At 32.5% G+C, this 20428-nt stretch overlaps 1 protein-coding gene and 1 pseudogene across 1 annotated transcript; both read left to right on the top strand.

Annotated features, from left to right (window-relative positions):
- Positions 1–1349: 1349 nt before the first annotated feature.
- LOC145249749 (anti-apoptotic protein NR13-like) lies at positions 1350–13961 on the top strand. Its single transcript, XM_080111664.1, has 2 exons — positions 1350–2483; positions 13341–13961. The coding sequence occupies exons 1-2, from the start codon at positions 1887–1889 to the stop codon at positions 13449–13451; spliced, it is 708 nt and encodes a 235-aa protein (XP_079967790.1). The 5' UTR covers positions 1350–1886; the 3' UTR covers positions 13452–13961.
- On the top strand, positions 11757–11969 carry LOC145249910 (U2 spliceosomal RNA; annotated as a pseudogene).
- Positions 13962–20428: the final 6467 nt, after the last annotated feature.

The raw sequence follows: 20428 nt of genomic DNA, 5'->3' as shown, positions 1-20428 counted from the left end.
ATCTGTAAAGAAGCATTAAAGACGAAAACACGATGCCGATTTTCTGGCCAGGATCTCTTTATTTGTCTATGAGTGAAGCGGGGGCCCCTTGCATTGCTGACTTAAGCTTTCTTGCATTTTCGTCGACGCATCTTTGTCTGACCCTCCTGGTCTTGAAACTAACTCTATCTCCGATCAAGTCCAACTGACTCCCAAGCTTCAACTCCAAAATCGACTGTCTACTGAAAATATCCCATGTGTGTTTCTATTTATATCAGGGTGTATGAGTGGGGGTTGTAACCCTCATTAACCGACCTGTACTCAAAATGCACCGACCCTGTTTCTAGCAATGCAGGTGCACGTTTTTCAATGGAAGCCAATGAGTTTTATATGTGTCACCGGCAACCCCCTTGACCTTTCTGACACAAGTAAGTTGAGTTCAAATCAGTACCATGTTAACCACACTACTGACACACAACAGAGGCACAAAACGCTCAGGTCACTAAGTCTGAGTGGCAGCACGGTTTTCACACCAATATATTGGAAACCCTCGTCGCTGGAAAGGTCTGGTTTGTTGATATCTCTAAAAAAAACTGATCACTTTCAAAACATGAATAAAACGAAAAAAAAAAAAAAAAAATGAAAAGAAGAAAATTAAGAAGTCGTTGGTAATTTTTTCTTACCAAAAATAATTATTTGATTAAATATCCCAAAATACCTCAATCTCTATCTCTATTCTTATATAAAAAGAAATTTGTGTGTGTGTGTGTGTGTGTGTGTGTGTGTGTGTGTCTATGAGTTCACTCCCTATGAACTCGAAAACGACTTGGTCGATTTTTATGAAATTTCACATGGAGGTTTAAATATAAAAAATAAGCATATTCACAAGAAGAATATTTTTTTCCAATAAATATGTTTATTTACATATTTTTAAAGAATATCTGTATTTAAATACAGATACATTTTCGGATATTGTGCGCCTTAACAATAACCTTTAAAATATCGACTTTAAACGGTTTTCGGGTATGCAAAAAACGTATATCGCATTTAAATTTACCGCAAACAAATAGTTTTCCGGATATTAAGCAATTAATGCCTTATGTTATAAGTGGTGGTCATTGTTGTACGCACATGCGCACGCATATTTTTTAAAATCATTTTTCCGTAATTTTTGGTACTTACACTAATATCGCAACGACACGTAAGAACGTAATAATGTTTTCACCTGAAATGCGTTCGTTTAAATGATCGCCAATTTAAACAAGTAGTACACAAAGGTGATTTTTTATTTTGGAGAATTGGGAAGGTGTAACTGAGGGTGTTAATCTACAAATTTACCGCAACTTTCGAACATAAGTTATGGTTTATTTGCTCAGTGTTGTAAATTAAGTTTTTTTTTGTCATTTGTTTTTTGGTGGGAGTGAGCTTTTTTTCAATTAAGTGTTGATATGCCGTAAAACAAACAAACTGATCTAAAAAAAAAATGAAATGCGAAGCATCTGTTTATTTAAGTATGGATTTTAAATTAATTACTTGGGAAAATTGAATTTAGTTTAAAAAAAGAACGATAAAAAATAGAACTTCCTTCAAGGTGCTGGTGCGAAACTGAAACAAGCGTAGGAGAAGGAAGAAGGAAGGAAGGTGGTGGTGGGGGGGGGGGTAAGGTGTCGCTCGTCGCTGATTGGTTGATTTTCGGTATAAAATTCATTCACGGCTCGCTTTCTTCATCAGTTCACGAGAAACGTAGAAGACATAAAGAACAAAAAATCAACTGATTTACAAATTATTTCTTTGACGTATTCGTGTTTCTAACTGATTTTAAATTTTCTCGATCGAACGAAACTTCCCTTAAACAAGTCTTTTATTACTGTAAAACAGTCGTGTTTTTTTTTCCTTTAAACTTAAAAATGACGACTTCAGATTTCAAACCGAACTTAACCCACTTCCGATTTCAAACCGGACACAAACCCATTTTAATGCCACACGCAAACTTTGCAGAAATTAACAAAAAGCTCGGACTTCTCCCCGGTTACCAAGGTCTGAACGATATCGCCTACAGTGCCGACCCCGAGGACGAATTAGTCGGTTGCCACACGAGCCCCCTCGACCGGGTGTGTCGAGATGCCGAGGTTGTCGCTGATGATGTCGTCCTCCATTTCAACCGGGAAAGCGAGAAGCGACCGAAAAACCGATTCTGCAAGACGATGCGACGGACGGTGAGGGAACTTTCCGACCGACACGACATCCTTTTCCAGAGCATGATCACCCGCCTCCAGGTGGACGATTCTACCCTTTTTGTTACGTTTGCTGGGGTCGCCGACGAGATTTTCGAGGACGGACAGATCAACTGGGGTCGCATCGTCGCCGTTTACACGTTCGCCGCTCGGTTGGCCGACTCGTTCATGAAGGCCGAGAAACCCGAAGCCGCCAAGAAAATCGCCATTTACACCGGGAGATATGTCGGCAAAAAATTAGGAAAATGGATTATAGATAACGGTGGATGGGTAAGAAAAATTTTGAAATATTTAAAACCATTTTCCATCGGCCATTATTTGTATTTTGGTGCTTATGCACTTATGTTATCGTGCTGAAATAACGTTAATTTGAAAGCCATTCTTAACATGAGATGAGCAGGTTTTGTAACTATTCTGTATTTTCACCTAACAATTCAATAAGATATCGTGAAACTTGAATTTTACTTAAATACTATTAAAAAAAAATATAGCGCGATGACATAGCTGCAAGCTGCACAAGCGTTGAAAATCATTAATACGCACAATATTTTCACGCTTAAAAATGTGTACGATCGAAAGTTAACAATTTCAACATATGTATACATTTCAAGCGTACTTTTAGTATTAATAGCGTAATGCTAAATAGATTTTAACTCTGAATGACCCCTCATTTACTAAAAACAAACTAGTGTTTCAAAATAAACGCTTTAAAATAAGTTAAAGCAAAGCTTTGTCGAGGAAGGTAGAATAATAACTTATCTTGCCTTTTGTAACATTTCTAATGTTTATTGACGGCTTTACTTTTTCTGTTTATACTGCAGAAATGAGACTTCGGTGTTTCGTTGTCCTATTCCCAAGGAACGGATCAAGTTTCAAACATGCTAGTCTCGTCAACAACCAAACCTCAACACATATCAATGTTCGTATCGTGTAAACAAAGCTATGCATCTTGCTATGGTTACATAGTACTCGATGTTAAATAGAGCTCTATATTTTAGTATTCACTTCATAAGTGCATTCGCTAATATTACCGAATTAATTGCTATGGTGGACTTGCGTTGAATCGAAATGCGGTAAACTTTAATAGTGGCAACATAAAATAGTTAAAAGGAACTGCAGTTGAAAAATTAAACCCAAACATTTTTTTGTGGTACTCGTGCAGTTTACGGACCGTGCTGAAATAATTTAGAAAACTATTCTTAGCATACAGGGGGGGGGAGCTTTAACTCTTGTCCTTTCACTCAAGTTTAATAAACCAGATAGCGTAAAAATTGAATGTAACGTGAGCATATTTAAAGACTACGGCCCGTAAACTGCACAAGTCCCCTTTGTTTTTAATTTTTAATCGTAAAATTACAAGAAGCGGAAATAAAGTTCTACGCCATCCACGTTCAACATTTTTTTTTTTTTTTTTTTTTTTTTTTTTTTTTTTTTTTTTTGTGATGTATCGAACGTTTTGGTTTATATTAAAATTAAAATCCTTTTCGTTTTATCAATATTTTTATATTAATTTAAAATATGGCTCCATCTAAAATCGTGTCTCCTTCTTAACGCACTTGTCGCTGGGGTACGCCATTTTATGAATGGAAGCTGACAAGATGATTAGACAAAAATGGAGTGAATGAAACTACATCATGTGACTTTATTCTCATTACTTATAATAAAACCATTTTAGCGATTTATAAATGGCTGTTTCTATGTCAGAACTTTATTTTAGACTTCATTTTTCTTATAAAAATACCTGAAGCTGGAATAAAAGATCTTATTAAAGCTAAACTTTATAATAATAATAAAAAAATATATCGACCTTTCTCGTATCACATGATGCCGTCGACTACCATGACGACGACTACTGAATCTTTATTTTTATACGATTCTATACGAGTTTTACTCATCGGATATGCCTGGGAAATTTTCGCTTTTGTTCCAATTAAAAACCTTCAATGCTTTTAAAAAATGACTTGGTACTTATGCATTTTTGTTATCGTGCTGAAATAATGTTAATTTAGAAAGCCATTCTTAATATAGAGGGGAATATTTTTTACCTAAAAATTTAAGATAGCGTGAAACTTAAATACTATGAAAATAAAAATAACTCTGTAACAAAATTGCATAAGCACCTTTTTTTCTTATAGACAAACCGAAAAAAATGATCAAATGTTTAGGCAAGATAAGTTATTCTTCCTAGCTGGATAAGTTTTTAGTGTGTGGACTTTTAAACCGTTTATTCGGTTCGAAAAATCTAGTGTTGAGTTTTTCGCGTAAGAACAAGAAAAATGGTAGACAGAAGGTCACCTTTAATTTCGATAATCACTCAAAAATCGAAAATTAAACAATACTGTTAGAAACCCCAATACCACGCGAACATTTACTGGATTTCTCATAATTTTTCCTATTTTGAACGTTTGCTTCATCGGATTCAAATTTAAATAAAACTAAATGTTAAAACTTAATCTTTTAATACATGAGTATTTGCTAATTAAAAAAGTTAAATGACGTTCGGGTTTGTTTTACTTTCTATTCAGCAGTTTAAATGCTTTCAAATTCTATCAATGGATTATTGAAGTAACGCGACAAAAGCAAAATGTCCGACATGTTTCCATGTAAAGTTTTGTAAAGTAATGCCTCTTAAGTGAATTTTATTTTACTCTATTTGCTTTCAATAAATTAAAAATTATGATAGTTAAGAGGGGGGCCACCTAAAACTCTCCCTTTGTCTCCCCACGAGGGCAGTTCAAGATCGTTTGAGAGGAAAATCAAACTACCCCCTCCCCAAGAATCCTCTAAATTTAGATATCTAAAATTGTCTATGGCTTCAAATCAAGGATAAGACTAACAAATACTACTACACACTTGTTTAAATGTTTTTTTACAAACCATCCATTTTAAAAACCGAGATTTTTTTTGTCGCGCGGGCACTTTTTAGTATATAAAAACGAAAAAATGGTAAAATGTTATTAAAGGCAAGAAAGGTTACTCTTCTACATACCCGGATATATTAAGTTTTGTCATTTAACTTTTTTTTTTTTTTTTTTTTTTTTTTTTTCAATCGTTTATTTACTCTGCACACAGTGTCGAGTGATTAAGCTAGAACAAAACGGCTGACATAAGACATATCTGGAAGTCTCGATAATCGCTCAAATCTAGAATTGAACAATTTTCGATTTTTGAGCGATTATCGAGATTCCCCAGATAAGTCTACCATTTTTTTCATCGTTATAACTTAGCACTCTTTGCTACTTTATTTAGCAAAGTAAATAAACGCTTTAAAATAAGTTAAACCACAAACTTGGACAAGAGTAACTTATGTTGTCTTTGATAACATAGCGTTCGTTATTATTCGTTTTTAAATGCCTTTTTTTTTCTTTTTTTTTTTTTTTTAACAAAGAAAAACTAGATAAAAACTAAAAGTAAAACCGGTTTATTCTACTCGTGCTACGACCCACTGAGGCGTGATGGGGAAGTCAGCTGAACCAGAAACATCGACTTGAAATCGAAAATCAATGAGACCATTTTATCACCTGCTCGCATTTTTAAAATTAACTATTCGTATTTAAAAACAGACGGACCTGAAGAATCTTGCCCCTTTTTCAAATGGACACTGGTCTAAAAAAGCATGAAAGTCAATATTTGTAAATGCTCAATTTCTAATGCACTGTTCTAATTAAATCGATCACCCTTTTTAGAACCACTCGATGTTTAGACTAAATTTCACGAATCTTAAAATCTCGGTGCTAAATTCACGAAAATTAGCCTAAAAATTATTTTTTTTTTTTTCTAAAAAGGGTCATCGGTTAACACTGCATTAGAAATTGAGCACTCCCTACAAATATTTAAATATTTTAATCTGGTTTAGTTTATGGATTCCATAATCCGCTGAAAAAAAACTTTATTTTAATAAAAAGGGTTGTGAACAAAATTATTCAGATCCGCACTATTAAATTTACCATAATGCATCTCGGTTTTTTCGTAAAGGTTGGCCATTTTCATGTTGCAGTAGTTAGTTGACATGTCGATTATTTTAAACTAAATACTGAAGTATTTAAACTATCGGATAGTCGGAGTTTAACTGGCTTATTAAACTGTTGAAATTTTGGAAAAATACATAGATTCGAAAAATGTCATAAATGTTATCAAAGACAAGTTAATTTTCTTACCTAACTGGATAATATTTTAGTGTTTTTATTTAATGTAACATGTTTATTCAGCTCGAAAGTGTTTTCCGATGTATTGGAAAATTGGTTTACAATAAACGCCTGAAAAAGTGGTAAAATGTTATAAAAGGCAATAAGTTGCTCTTCCTAGGTGAATACGTTTTTTAATTTTTTTTTTTTTACTTATTTTAAAACGTTTATTAGTTTTGAAAAACTCGTGTTGTGAGAACACAAAACATAATGTGACTCTTTGACTGCATGTTTGAAGTTTCGATAATGGCTTAAAAAAACAAAATGGTAAACTTAATTTTACAAAGTGTAGCAAACTGTAGCATTAAAAAAAAGTTTTCTATACATATTGACGCCCCCCTGTCGAACTGTAAAATTCAGTTACGAGTTGCATTGCACTCGCCAAAATGGTGAACAAGAAGCACATAAAATATTAATCTATATAAGTTTGAATAAGTACTGGGTGCAGTTATGAACTAAATTTTTTTAATCTCCTTCGTGACATTCTGTATCTGTCTGCAATGCCGGTGAAGTGTTTTGTCATTAGACACACACTTAATGACCTTCGGGCATGTTTTACAACAAAATGAAAAAGTGGTAAACAACACTTTTATCACAAATCTTACCAAAGGCAAGATAAACTACTTTTCTAGCTACTTGGATGTTAAGCTTTTTCTAACTTATTTTAAAACGTTTATTTAGTTTGAAACAATAGTATCAAGTCTTAAGTTAGAACAAGCAAAAAAAAAAAACAAAAAAAACATGGCCGACACTAGACTGTCATCTGGGAGTATCTATTTTCACCCTAAAATAATTAAAAAAAACAAAAAACAAACCGATACTGGTAGTTTTTTTTTTTTTTTTTTTTTTTTTTTTTTGAGCGATTGGTGAGTTTTTTTTTACTGATAAAACCCACCTTACAAAATGAAATGCAAGAACCAGAAATCGATTTCTTTTCTTTAGAAACCAGTTTTTGTCCTTGTTACAACAGTTGACATATCGATTATTTTAAATACGTCATTTTAAGCAAAAACAATACGACGTACTTAATTGACATGGCGAAAATAGTAATATATCCAAATATTACGGAAAGTCAGAACTGCTATTGTTTTTTTGATAGTCTCTATCGCTAGACCTTACGGTGTAACTTAAATTTTGCGTTCAGACTGAACGGCGTTCAGTTCCCTGTGTGTGAATTTTTCACCGTTCACTTTATAATCTCTAAAAAATGCAATTTACCCAGTTTTCCGTAAAAATCACTTGACTATAAATAACATTTTACTCGAATTTTCGTAATTTTTGGATATATTACTATTTTCGACATGACGTAATATTGCTTTTGCTTAAAACATGTAATAAAAACGATCTGTCAACTCTTAACAAGTGCCCCAGTTTGTATGGTTGCATTTCGGAGGCAATATTGGCTTGATGAATATAATTTATATTTCTAAAAATTCGAATTTATAATGGTGCCTATATTAAACCTTTCATCTTTTTACTCTCCACAAACACTAGTCCTAAGGGTCCACTCTCAAGGCTTTACCTCTTAGAACGGGGTGGTTAATCGCCTGGGGCGCCCTTACCGGAGAATGTCAACTGGGCTGTTCATTGTAGGTCAGTGTACTTATGTGATAGCTGTTCAAATCCTTACCCGAATTTGTGCTAACCTCTAGAGATGAATAATTTTTTCCATGAAACGATTTAAAACTAGTCTTATTTGCACTATGCCAACAACAGCTGTTTGTCGGTTATTGTTTCGCTGGCACTTTGTATTTAAAAAAAAAAACAATTATACAAGTTTCGAACACGTTTAAATTATATCATTAAATGGGTTATGTTTTTATTATAGAAAACAAACGAAAGTCAAACTAACATCGTACTCTACTAGACGCATTTTGACCCACTCGTACAAGTATTGTCCTCGCCCACTATTTTGAGAACAGATACTAATACAATCCTGAAGACTAAAATTTTATTCTAATTATCAAAAATAAAAATTTAATTTTAATTGACGGTTATTTTGATATATCTATATTATTTTTAAACTCGATACTACTCGTTCTTTCATACTTGTAAAATAAGTTAAAACACAAAACCTACTCTTCCAGGTAGGTAGAACAGTACAGGATGACCAAATCTCACTTTTTATGACCTTGTACCATATTTTCTTTTTCTTAGGGAATATTTTATTTTCGAATAGTGTGGTTACTGTTCTGTTCTCTTCCCTTGACGTCGACCTCTGGGACAATTTGAATATTTGTGCCTTTTTTTTTTTGGGGGGGGGGCGTCTTAATAACCGACATTGTACCTAACTTTACCCCCATGGGAGGGGAAATAACCTGATAACCTAAAATCGATTTCATCGGGCAACGCCGATTACCCCCAACTCTGACATTCAGTAGTTTAGACTAATGCCTTGACCTATTGAAAATTCTCTGTAACAATTGTGCTGAGTAATGTTTTTAAATTGGTATTTAAATGCCAGTGAGTAAGCACTTGAGGTTTGGAATTAAAACTTTCGAAAATCTTATTTTGGAAATGATTCTCTAAAATATTTCCAGTTTCAATCCCTGGGATTGTTCTAGCTGAGGTCAATTGGGGGTGAGGTCACCGGTCGGCCCACCCTAGTTTTAGAAATGCCTAAATAGTTAGGATATAGGGTGTGGGCGTACAAGATAGTAACCAAAACCTCGACTAAGGGGGGAGGGTTAAGTTTCTTTAGTCGGCACTCCTTAATTTTTATTCGGTCAATGTTCCTTTGTTTCTCTCGCAAGTGCGCCTCCATTGAGTGACGTTTTGCGAAAATAGCCAACAGATTTTCGCCTTTTTTCCCTACAAAAATCCTTTTCCTAATATGGAAAATGTGGTTCTTTTAAAGAAAATTCGTGTTTATCGAACAAACGCAAGTTTTCAGAGATTCGAAAATATAAAAAATTCAAATAGACAAATGTTATCAAAGGCTATATATATATATATATATATATATATATATATATATATATATATAAAATTTATTTTGAAAATTACTTATATTGTTAGAAACCAACCCAATGTCACATGGTGGGGTTCTAACGGTATCTTGTATAATTCTATATAGTCATTTTCAAAATTTTGACTTTAGGAGTCAAGTCACGGCCATTTTTTTTCCTGTTCTCGCGTAACGCTAGACACTATTTTCGATTAGAATAAATGTTTGAGAGTGAGTAAAATCACTAAAAAAAAAAAAAAAAAACAACCTTTTCTAGATAGGTAGAAGAGTAACTCGTCTTTTAACATTTTTTTTACCTCTTTTTATTTCTGTGGATTGTAAAACAAAATTCTTGTTAAAATTGCGGACGTTGTTTTCTGATTTTCTATTTTCGGATGTCCTGTCAGTTCCTGATCCGCCGCGCTTTGCAAAATTTTCTTTGCTTATACAGATTTGCTACTAGCCCTATAATATAAAAGAAAAACTAATTACGTCTGAAAGACTATCATAAAATGAAACCCGGGTTCCTGAAGCGGAAAACGAACAAAAACAATGTCGTTGGGGTGAATTAAACACTAATTACAAAAATAAAATGCAACGATCTAAATCAATTTCTAGTTAGTCAAGTTCGATCCGTCTTTGTTTATATTATTCGTCAGCTGATACTTCTGCTTCACAACGAATTCCCTGGAAAAGTCACTTCTGATTAATGTTTTCTTCAGTATTCTGAAAACTGCCAAGCATATTTTAAAACTAAACATTAATCAGAAGTTCCTTTTCCAGGAAATTCATCGTGAAGCCTGAATATCAGCTGACGGAGAATGTAAAAACTAAAATTTTATTTTAACCGTATCTGAGATACGGCGTATCTCCTCTTCCTACCTTTTCCAGATTCCTTAATTTCATTTTGTGTCTTTGCAATGGCAGAATCTAACATTTATTAATAATACAATCTGCGTTTACAGATAGACCCCCACCCCTATGGCAAACGGTATTGGCTTGGTAAAATTAGATAACCTAGTTTCTTAAAACTAATGAATTTGTAACTTTATTGCAATTAGAAATTCTGATATGTCATCAATTTCAACCTCTGTCCCATCGAAATGTTGCATCCCTCTGGCTGTTTTAAAAGTATTTTAATGGTGGATGCTCCTAACAAGTCATTGTGCCCACTCGATGTAAATACCCTGACAAACCCAACAAAGTCCCACCCCTACAAATCCCTAGATGTAAGAAAGCCTTCTACTCTAATAGTTTCTTCCTTAAAACTGCTAAACTTTAGAATTCCCTACCGGGTTCCTGCTTCCCCAACTGTACTGACATGCAGAAGTTCAGATGTAATGTGAACACCTTTTGCTGCTCAACTCCCTACATAATATCCCTGCAACCTCTGTCCCTGATAGTAGCTTCCTATATCAAAGTGACACTGAGCCTTGTTTGGGGTGAAAATGTAACTGCAAAATTTGCTTTAAAAATTTTTTTAACTTAAATTGAAGGTTAAGTAATTTTGAAGCCTTTAAATTGACGATTAGAAGTTTCTTAAATTCAAGCTTTATGCCAAGGAAACGGATTTGTGCTCTGAAAGAAACCTTTTCTCGCGCATCTTTTGTTTGGATTCCTGCTGCAGTTTGAATCGTAAAATTGAATTATTTATAATTCATGTCTTTTAGGTTTATGGATTGTGGTGTAAAATTCCTGCACCAAGTAAACAAATCCAATGAAACAAACTTTTGTTTGAATCTCTATTGTCTGTATTTATTGAATAAAAGCAAATTTTTTATTTTTTTGTTATTTTTTTTTGCTTTTTTTGCAAAAGCCAACAAAACAGCTGAAAAAAAAAATAGATGTACAAAAAATGTTACCAGGGCCAAGATAAATGTATCCCAGTATGCAGAATTTACATAACTTATTTTAAAGTGTTTACTTCAAAACAAAATTAGTGGTAAAATAAAAATGTCTGTTTCATTACAACCATGTTTAGCTTCGATAATCATTGAAAACTACATTTTTTATTTACATTAGTTTTAAACTAGTTGGGGGGGGGCATAATACAAATCTCCAGAAGTAAATTTTTTTTACTGGAAAGACTCTTCCTCTAATCCACAATATGGGAAATATATATATATATATATATATATATATATATATATTTTATAAACTAATGAAAACCATAAGCTTTTGTTTTGAAAAGCAATATGCAAATTTTCAGATTGGAAGAGGTGGCAAAGGCTGCATCTAAGAAAGTTTTTTGGTCTAAAATGCTCCAAACATGTTTCGTAATGTCACAGGAACAAAGGCAAGATACCAAAATCGACTCAGTATTTTTAGTTGCGTCAATCGGTAACACTTTTGTGCTTGGCCTTTTTGTTTAAGATCAAAGGTTTGTTAATAGATGCTGTTCTTAGCTTTTTAAGCTTTTCTTGGCCTTTTGGCCAAGATCAGTGTAGTATCTGTTACTACATGCTGTACTTAGTGTGATATAAAGTGGGATCACTTTTCTGTATTAATTTAATTTCAAATGATCATCCACTTTGCAACCAGTCAGTCTCAAAGCCATTCAAGTCATTCTCCAGATCCTTCAAGTTTTTGAAGGATTCCAGTGCTTTTTTTTTAAGCATTCAAGTCCTTAAGGTCATTCAATTCATCCTTAAGTTCATTAAAGTCATTCTAAGTCGTTTACTTTTTATTTAAGTCATTTCAGCCCATTTTTTGGTCATTTAGTTTATCTTTAAGAATTTCATGTCCATCCTACATTCACACATTCATGGCTATCGGCTTTTTTTTTTTTTTTTCTGATTTTCAAAATAAATTCGAAAAAACTTCAACTTTAAAGAAATCTTGCAATTTTTTTTATTAAAATGTTTAGATAGCCCCCCCCCCCACTATATTCTGAAACTACATTAGGCAGGAAACATAAGTATTTCCTATTGATCAGAAACGCATTTTTAATGTCATTTTGTTCTAAATGGGGGCACGACATCCTGCTATCTCATACATTCCAACTGGAAGATATTTTTAACATTCTAAGTGCAATTTTTTTTGTATCTCTTGCACTTGGTTCATCGGGTATAGTTATCAGTTAACTTTGGAAACTGGAATGAGGGATCTTTAAGATTCCAGTTCCTTTTCACGTCTTCCATGAGACTTTGGTCTTTGTCAAATGTTTTACTTTATTGCTTGTATTGTGAGCTTGGCATGTGAAGCTTTGTGCATTGAAATGGGTCCCCCAATTAGAGCAGGCAATCAATTGATTTGATTGAAAAATGGGTTATTTCACCGATTTTGATAGCAATAAAAAAAAAAAAAATAAGGGACTGAAACATTTGATAATTCAATTATGGGCAGTGTCAGGCCATCTTGCTAGTATAACAAATAAAATGTAACCTTATGGTCTTGGGACATAAGGCTCCTTATTTAATTCCGGTAGATGTCATCTTGCTAGTAAAAAAAAAAACAAAAAAAATTAAAACCATTTCCTTTGCATTGTGGTGTATTTACATTTTTTTTTTTTTTTTTTTTTTTTTTTTTTTCTGTGAAAATGCAATTTCAAAAAATTCTAGACTGATAAAATACATTAAAAAAATTGCAAATATTACTTAACTGTCTTAACCTGTGAATACGTGGGGAGAGGGAGAAAACAAAACTCTTTCAGTTTCTTTGCTTGGCCATGTTTGAGGGAGGAGGTAGTTTTAATGTAAAAATACCTGAATCACAACTATAAAATGAAGTAACCCGGAAGTAAATTGACTTCTTGGTTTTACAAAAAAAAAAAACCCACCCAGTCTTTATCCACAATATATGAAAAAATTATTCACAAATAGCTTTTATATTAAAATGAATTTTTTTTTCACTCTTGTCAGTTTCAAATGAAAAAATGTTCTAATTTTTCTCAAATTAATGATACTCACCATTAATCATCAAACATGTCTATTTGTCTTAAAAATTTCTATTTAAATTTTCAATAAAATATATATATATATATTTTTTTTTTTCCAGGAGGGTTTTGCAGACTTTTTCCCTGAACAAGGACAGGTTGAAGACAAACTGTGGAAAGGGCTCGTGTTTGCAGCTGTTGGGCTTGGTGCATTAGCGATAGTTGCACATTAATGCTTGGCACTTGTTTTACATTAAAAAAAAAATTGAAAAAAAAAACTTTCACAAAGACATTGTAAAGAAAGGAGAAAAAATGGGACGGGAGGGGGGGGGGCTGACTCTCCCCCACCATCTCATAAAAAAGATGTGTATTTAGTCCGGAAAAGGAATTGGTAAAATGATACATCAAGTTATAAAATTCAAATTCTGAGAAGAGAAAAACAAAAACCCACAAAGACTCTATTTGAATATGTAAGAACTTTCCTCTTGTCTGACTTGTAACCATTTTTAATCCCTCTCCTTTTCATTTGGATGCATGTAAAACTTCTCATTCTCTCCTTTCTTGTAAGGACAATCGAATGTCAATTTTAATTCAAATGTCTATTTTTGGAGGAAATCATTCATTTCTATTTATTTTATTTTTCATGTATTATCAGCAAATAATACTGTCATCTCCGACCTAGCCTCTCAATACAGGATGCGGCTTATTCATTGAGGACGAGTGAATTTAAATGATAAATCTGACACCACTTGTTTGTATTTATGTATATATAATTCTTGAGAGTATATGTATGTATATATGCAATGGAGCATGCAGGTCTTGAGCTTCGCTTTCTTAGTTCATCGAGTCGTTTTGATGACGGCTGAATCGTCTTGAATTAAGGTGATGATACTATGCAGCAATAAGCTATATCTGTTGCGTATATACACGCACACAAAAAAGGAAAGTACCTATTTATTTGGCCAAAAGCTTTAGTATTCTCAGATGGATCAATTTTTTAAGTTATTTTAAATTGCCTTCACCTCCAAAGATACCAGGTTTCATGTTTGGTGATATCTTTAATATTGAACATGTGTACATAAGGTTGTAAGTAAATCTATCATCACTTTCAATTAAAATATAAAAATTATGAAGTTTAAAACTTCTAATAATACAAGGAGTCAAAAAATGTACTCCCTTCGAATTATGATAAAACCTTTTTATAAACATGGTGAAATGGGATGTCTTTGACTACATAAGATGAATGTAATTGAAGAATTATATTTGCAAATGTTAAGATTGGTGGCCATTATTTACTAAGTGCTGAAGTGCTGATAACAATTAGTACAAGTACTTTTTTTTTTTTTTTTTTTTTAATTAAAAGTAAATTTATAAAAGGAAAAAATCTAATATCCTGCCATAACTTTCTCAGCATGTCATAAAATGTGCTCTTCCTTAATCATGCTTGCCCCTAAATCTGAGTGACCACAGAAAAAATGCAACATGAGAAAAGGTTGTGCAATGAGTCTCGGATCAGTCAAGTTTACGGGGACCCTTAAAGCTCAATTTCGTATGGCGATCTTGCAAGCATCAATTTTATAGTCATGGCACTGTAAGTTTATTGAAAAGTTAAAGGGTGAAGTATTTTTTTTTTACAAGAAAAGGCACATGTTGGAGATCAGCATTTTTCATTATTTATTGTTTGTTGGGTCTACTACACGGCATGCAACTGTCGGGAGATTTTAAAATAAAAATAGAAGTATTAAATAATACTCATCTTTTCAATTATGAAACTATTGCAAGCAAAGTAAAATATTTATCCTAAAAATCAAACCAATTCGTAGTTATGTCATCTAATGCAAAAAAAATTTCTAGTTTCTATATTAAGAATGAAACAATCCTTTAAAAAGGCAAAAAATATATTTCTCTAATCTTTAGAAAATTTTTAATTCAGTTTATACTGATTCCCTCCCCTTCCCTAATTTCAGCTAAGAAAAATATTCCCCCATTTATTGTAAGCAAAACAGTAACAAATTGTTTGAGGTCATGTGACCTGGCTGTCTGATTAGACCTACACAACTGAGGATATTGAAAAAAACTTTGACTCAATTTTTTTTTTTTTTCTGATTGAGAGGAAAAAAAAAAAAAAAAAAATGCTGTCGTAAACATTGAAATAACATTCCTGGCTTCAGTTTTGTTTTAAAACTGAATACCAGCTATATTTCTGAACAGATAAATATTTGATGCTAGCAGGATTACGCGGTATTGCCAGCTTATTAGACACAACTTTAAAAGATTATATATATATATATATATATATATATAATATATATATATATAGCAATTTTATTAACTTTATATTTAAATTTCTAGATAAATATTTCACACATTCTTTTACAAATAGAATGATATAACATTTAATGTATCTTGTGTAGTTTCATCTAAAATCTTGCTACTACACAGACTCCGCATCTTTCTTTTAATTAAGACGAGCGGGATCCATGATTTGACATTATCTGGGGAAAGTGAAGAAAACCAAGAATCCTGATCTTCAAAAGTAATCTGACCGAAACAATTCACCTAGAATGTTACATTTCTATTAAGATGATTAAAAAAAAAACAAAAAAAAACGGAATTATAACGAGAATGGAATTAAATATGAATGGTTAGTTAATTAATGAGATGTCCTTTTGCATGTAGTGTTTACCTTGGCAAGTTGATCGCATCTACCTGATCACTTTATTAAATTCTATTAATATAAATTTTTTTTTTTCTTGATGATGCAATAAACTAGCAAACTATAGATTACGATGCATGTTCAAAGCAGCCTAAATGAAAACACAATCTTTGTATCTGTCATAGAACAATGTCATTCCCAAAATCGTGTAAATTGATCTAAGATTAACAAAGAAAATCAAATTTTGAGTAATCAAAAAAGACTTGTGTCGCCATATTGAAAAAAACAAGGGTAGATAACTCCACAGTAATTAAGACTTGCAAAATCAGCCCTGTAATGCTAACGATTTCATATTAATTGCTTAGTTGTTTAAAAAAACAAAAAAACCTTATAGCTGATCAATTTATGTAATTTTGGGAATACAAGTTTTGTTTAGTGCCAGGTATGTACATGATTATTAATTTATTTAGGTTGCACTGTAGACTTAATTACATATAAACACTAATTTTCAGTTTCTGATCGGTCCTGATGATTGCAAAGTGTTTTCAGGATATTTCGTATGGAGAATGTTAAAATTAAGAATGCCTCCTTTTCTTTTTAAAACCTTTCGAAGGTTTTATGCAGATCTTGGGGGTTAGCAAATTGCTTTTTAAGCTCGGTCCTTTAAAAGATGATTGGGACAATTTCCAAATTTTAATAAAATTTTCAATTTGTCTGCAAATTTCGGTGAATTTGTTTGCTTTTTCGGAAAAAAAAAAAAAAAAAATTTATGCAGGCTTATATGAAGTTTTTGTGGTTCTTATTTAGAATTCCACTTAATTTTTCTATTTTCATTTTTTTTTTTTTTTTTAAATTTTATTTTAATTTATGTACCTGTCAATGAAGATGTTGTATTCTAAGTCACATAAATGGATCAAGTTCTTTTTAACTAAAATAAAAATTTTATGAAGAGTGAAACCAGGAAGCTATTAGCCACTTTTTTTTTTTTTTTTTTTTTTTTTTTTTTGTTGTTAAAATTCAAGGGCGACAACACAATTCGTCTGAGATTTAAGGACCATACTATGGTTGCTAAAAATGAAGTCAAAATTTTAAATTCCATCAATTTGTGAATTTCAGAAAAACATCTTCGTTCAGTGACGGGTACATCAAAGATTCTTATATTTTAAGTGTGCTTTTAAATAAGAACTTTTTAAAACAAACCTAACCTTTGCTGCTTTTTACATGCAGCAGAGATGGTATAATTTTGGAGATGGTTTTCTATTTTCGTGTTATTTTTAATGTCAAAGAAAGTCCCATCTTTTTTAAGAGAACCAAAATCTTAATTCTTTTATAAGTAAAAAATGTGAGATTGTATTCCTATCAGTTTCGGAGTGAATTTCATTTTATAATAGGAAAAAATCTAATTTTAATCTAGTAACAGATTAAAATAGTTATCTTGTATTTTTACTTTGCCACATTAAAATTAAGTTTCTTTCTTTTTAAAGCAAAAGTTGAGCATTTTATGGATCCTATTTCTTAAAAGGAAAATGAATTTTTTTTTTTTTTTTTTCTTATGATGGGTATGTTTCGTAAAAGTCTTAGAATTTCTTGGCTGAGGCATATCCAATCTTTTCCCTGTTTAAAGCTGCTTGAAAATAAAAAAATTAAAAAAATTTTACTTGCTTCTGCTTTATTTATTTATTTTTTTTTTTATATTTTTTAAAATTTTTTATTTTATATTTATTTATTTATTTATTTATTTTTTTTTTTTTTTTTTCAAGAATTCAAAAATTGAAGTGCTTGCTGGCTTACATGCACAATTTACAAGGTTCAGCTTAAAAAATTTTGACTGCAAATCTGATTAAAGACGAGTTTCTTGTTTATTTTAGAAATTTTCTTGATTTTTACACCCAAGTCTTGTCTTTCGTTCCAATTTGTGGCATATGGACATTTGTTCATCTAGAGTGGTTTTGAATTTTCAATTGGTGTCTGAACTTAGATGGCTCAAACACTTTCAGATCCATATTGAGACACCGAAGCTAACTTAGAGACAAGTCTTTAATCAGATTTGTGTGTATAAATACTTGGACAGATTAAATTTGTGATACTGAGGTCAAGGGAGGTTAACAGGATATAGTTCAGCAAATTCAGGCAGTAAAAATAAAATAAACTCCGATAAAGATTGTCAAATGAAAATAGTACAGTGTTCCTGTCGAGCACCACAAAAAAAAAAAATGAAATTGACACTTGAATAATAAAAAAAAAAAAAAAAAAAAAAAAAAAAAAAATTTGAATATCCAAGAAAAAATTTAACTTCTGCAAATTTAATTTTTTATTAGAATCCTTTGATAAAAAAAATTTGTATATTTTATGGACTGTTATCCTCTTCATAGTGGTTTCGGCCACTTATTCCTTTGGCCTTCTTCAGGTAGTTCACTAATGGGATGGGAATGCCGAGTCTTAACTGTATCCTCAGTAATTAGTGCCTTCCATAGTTCTGACCATGTTTTACCTAACTAATCCTCCGGTTTGCCTTGGGTATGATTGGAACTGTAAATTCAATGCCTCTGTTTGGGGCTTGTGGCACAATGGATAGATGGTGAATCTTTATGGTTCTAGGTGAGCATTGTCTGAAGATGGTGGTTTCAATCTTACCAAAAGTAGGCTAGAGGGTTAGCTGGCCAAAATGGGAAACCACTATGGAAGGCAGGAATTACTGGAGATACAGTTACAAGACTCAGCATTCCTATTCCATTGTAGTTAACCACCTGAAGAAGGCCAGAGGATGAGTTGGTCGAAATGTGATGGAACTGAGGATAAGTCTCCAAATAGATAAGACTTGGGCTACCTGGGGGAGGATATAAAACTCTTACATTTGTCATCTAACAACCAATGTTTTTTTTTTTTTTTTTCTCTGAAAACCTGTTGGCTTTTCTTAGCTTTAAAACTTGAATCTCAACGTTATACAACTTTGTCAATTTTATGTATGAGGGACATTTTAAAAGTAATGCCTCCTATTCCTTCTGCCCAAATGGATCAGGGGATTGCAAATGTCATGATAGAACTGTTTCATCTGTTGATAGTGATGGTGAGACTAAGAAAGCAACCCGTGTCATGAATTTGCATCAAAAGCAAAGATGCGGCCTACAATTCCTGTGGAAAATAAGCTTTTGAGCACAAAAAGTCGCTTGTTTTAATAGTACCACTCTCGTCTTTGTAACTCTTCAATGTTTTGACTTAAAAGGAAGCTTTACTTTTGGAATGACTCTCGTATATGATATTGGAATAGTTTGTCACAAAAATTGAATTGTTGAAAGTTGAGTAAAACTGAAAGACTTCTAATGCCAACCCTTTTCGGCAAAATGAAAGTCTTGTTGCCTGCAAATGTACTTGACAGTTAATTGTTCAGTGCTTTGTATATCACGTGACTTCCAGTTAAAAAGTTGGTCTCATTCTATTGTAGAACCACATATGATCAACATTGTTTCTTAATCTTCTATGCTGATTGTTTTGCACAATGGTGGCTACCTTGACAGGTTCACAAGTATAACAAATCTAATATATAAAAGGGAAAATGTGTGTTTGTCTGCCAAAAGCTTTTGATGGATGCATCAAACAATGACAATTGGTACCGTTAGAAAGATCAATCTCTCAGCTGAAAAATATCTAAAAATTGGCCAAAAAGATTGTGTTGGTCAACTGGACCGTTTTTTTTTTTTTTTTTTTTTTTTTTTTTTTGTAAGGAGGGGTCATGTTTTGCAACTTATATGCCTACCAATCTCAATGTACGTTTATAAAACGTTATTTTGAATGCCCATGATGTCATAAGTTGCTGTGGCTGAGACAGCTAGTGCATTAGCTTTTTTAAACCACCTTTTCCTCTTTCATGTTACTGGTTCGAGCCTACCTACCTATTGCAGCTAATTTCTATTTTATTTAAAAAAAAAATTTTTTTGCGCTTGCACGGGCACTCGCTATTTTGATTGAAACTTTTTTTTTTTTTTTTTTTTTTTTTTTTTTTTTTAAGGCCTGGGTTGCTCAATAGCCTTAGTATACTACCTTTCTCCACCCGTGCAACGCTGGGTAGCCATGCTAGTACAAAATAAAACAAATTCTGACACATTCTGCATATATCGGCTCAACTGTGAATGTGTATGTGAGTGCCACCATTGCCCCTTGATATGCTAACGTCCGCATCCACCTTTACTGTCGATGTTGCGTTTGTACGTCAGTTGATCAATTCCTTTCCTCATCAGAACAATATTTTTTTTTAGTTATCCTTTGTGTTTGTTGGAACAACTTCCTATCCATTGTTCTGCTGATAAACTTATTTCCTCCCCCCCCACTTAAGCATGGGGGGGGAGAAGGAAATAGGTTTATCAACAGCTAAACTGATGTAGGTGAAAAATGAAATAAAATGGGGGGGGGTCGATATCACATTTTCTTTTTTCTTTTTCACCTACATCAGTTTAGCATTGTGCTGCCACCTCTCGGCGCTTTTGTTTTTGCATTAATTCCATAACATTATGTTCACACACACACACACACACACACACAAAACAAAAACAAAAAAAA

This window comes from Euprymna scolopes, chromosome 28 (assembly GCF_053919585.1).
Source record: "Euprymna scolopes isolate OS-2025 chromosome 28, ASM5391958v1, whole genome shotgun sequence".
NCBI lineage: Eukaryota > Metazoa > Mollusca > Cephalopoda > Sepiida > Sepiolidae > Euprymna > Euprymna scolopes.
The sequence above is the reverse complement of the archived record's forward strand: the minus strand, read 5'-3'. Positions and strand labels throughout refer to the sequence as shown.

Coding starts and splice junctions, on each gene's coding strand:
- LOC145249749 (XM_080111664.1), top strand. CDS start 1,887: ATGACGACTTCAGATTTCAAACCGAACTTAACCCACTTCCGATTTCAA. Junction 2,484..13,340: donor TTATAGATAACGGTGGATGG/GTAAGAAAAATT, acceptor TTTTTTTTCCAG/GAGGGTTTTGCAGACTTTTT.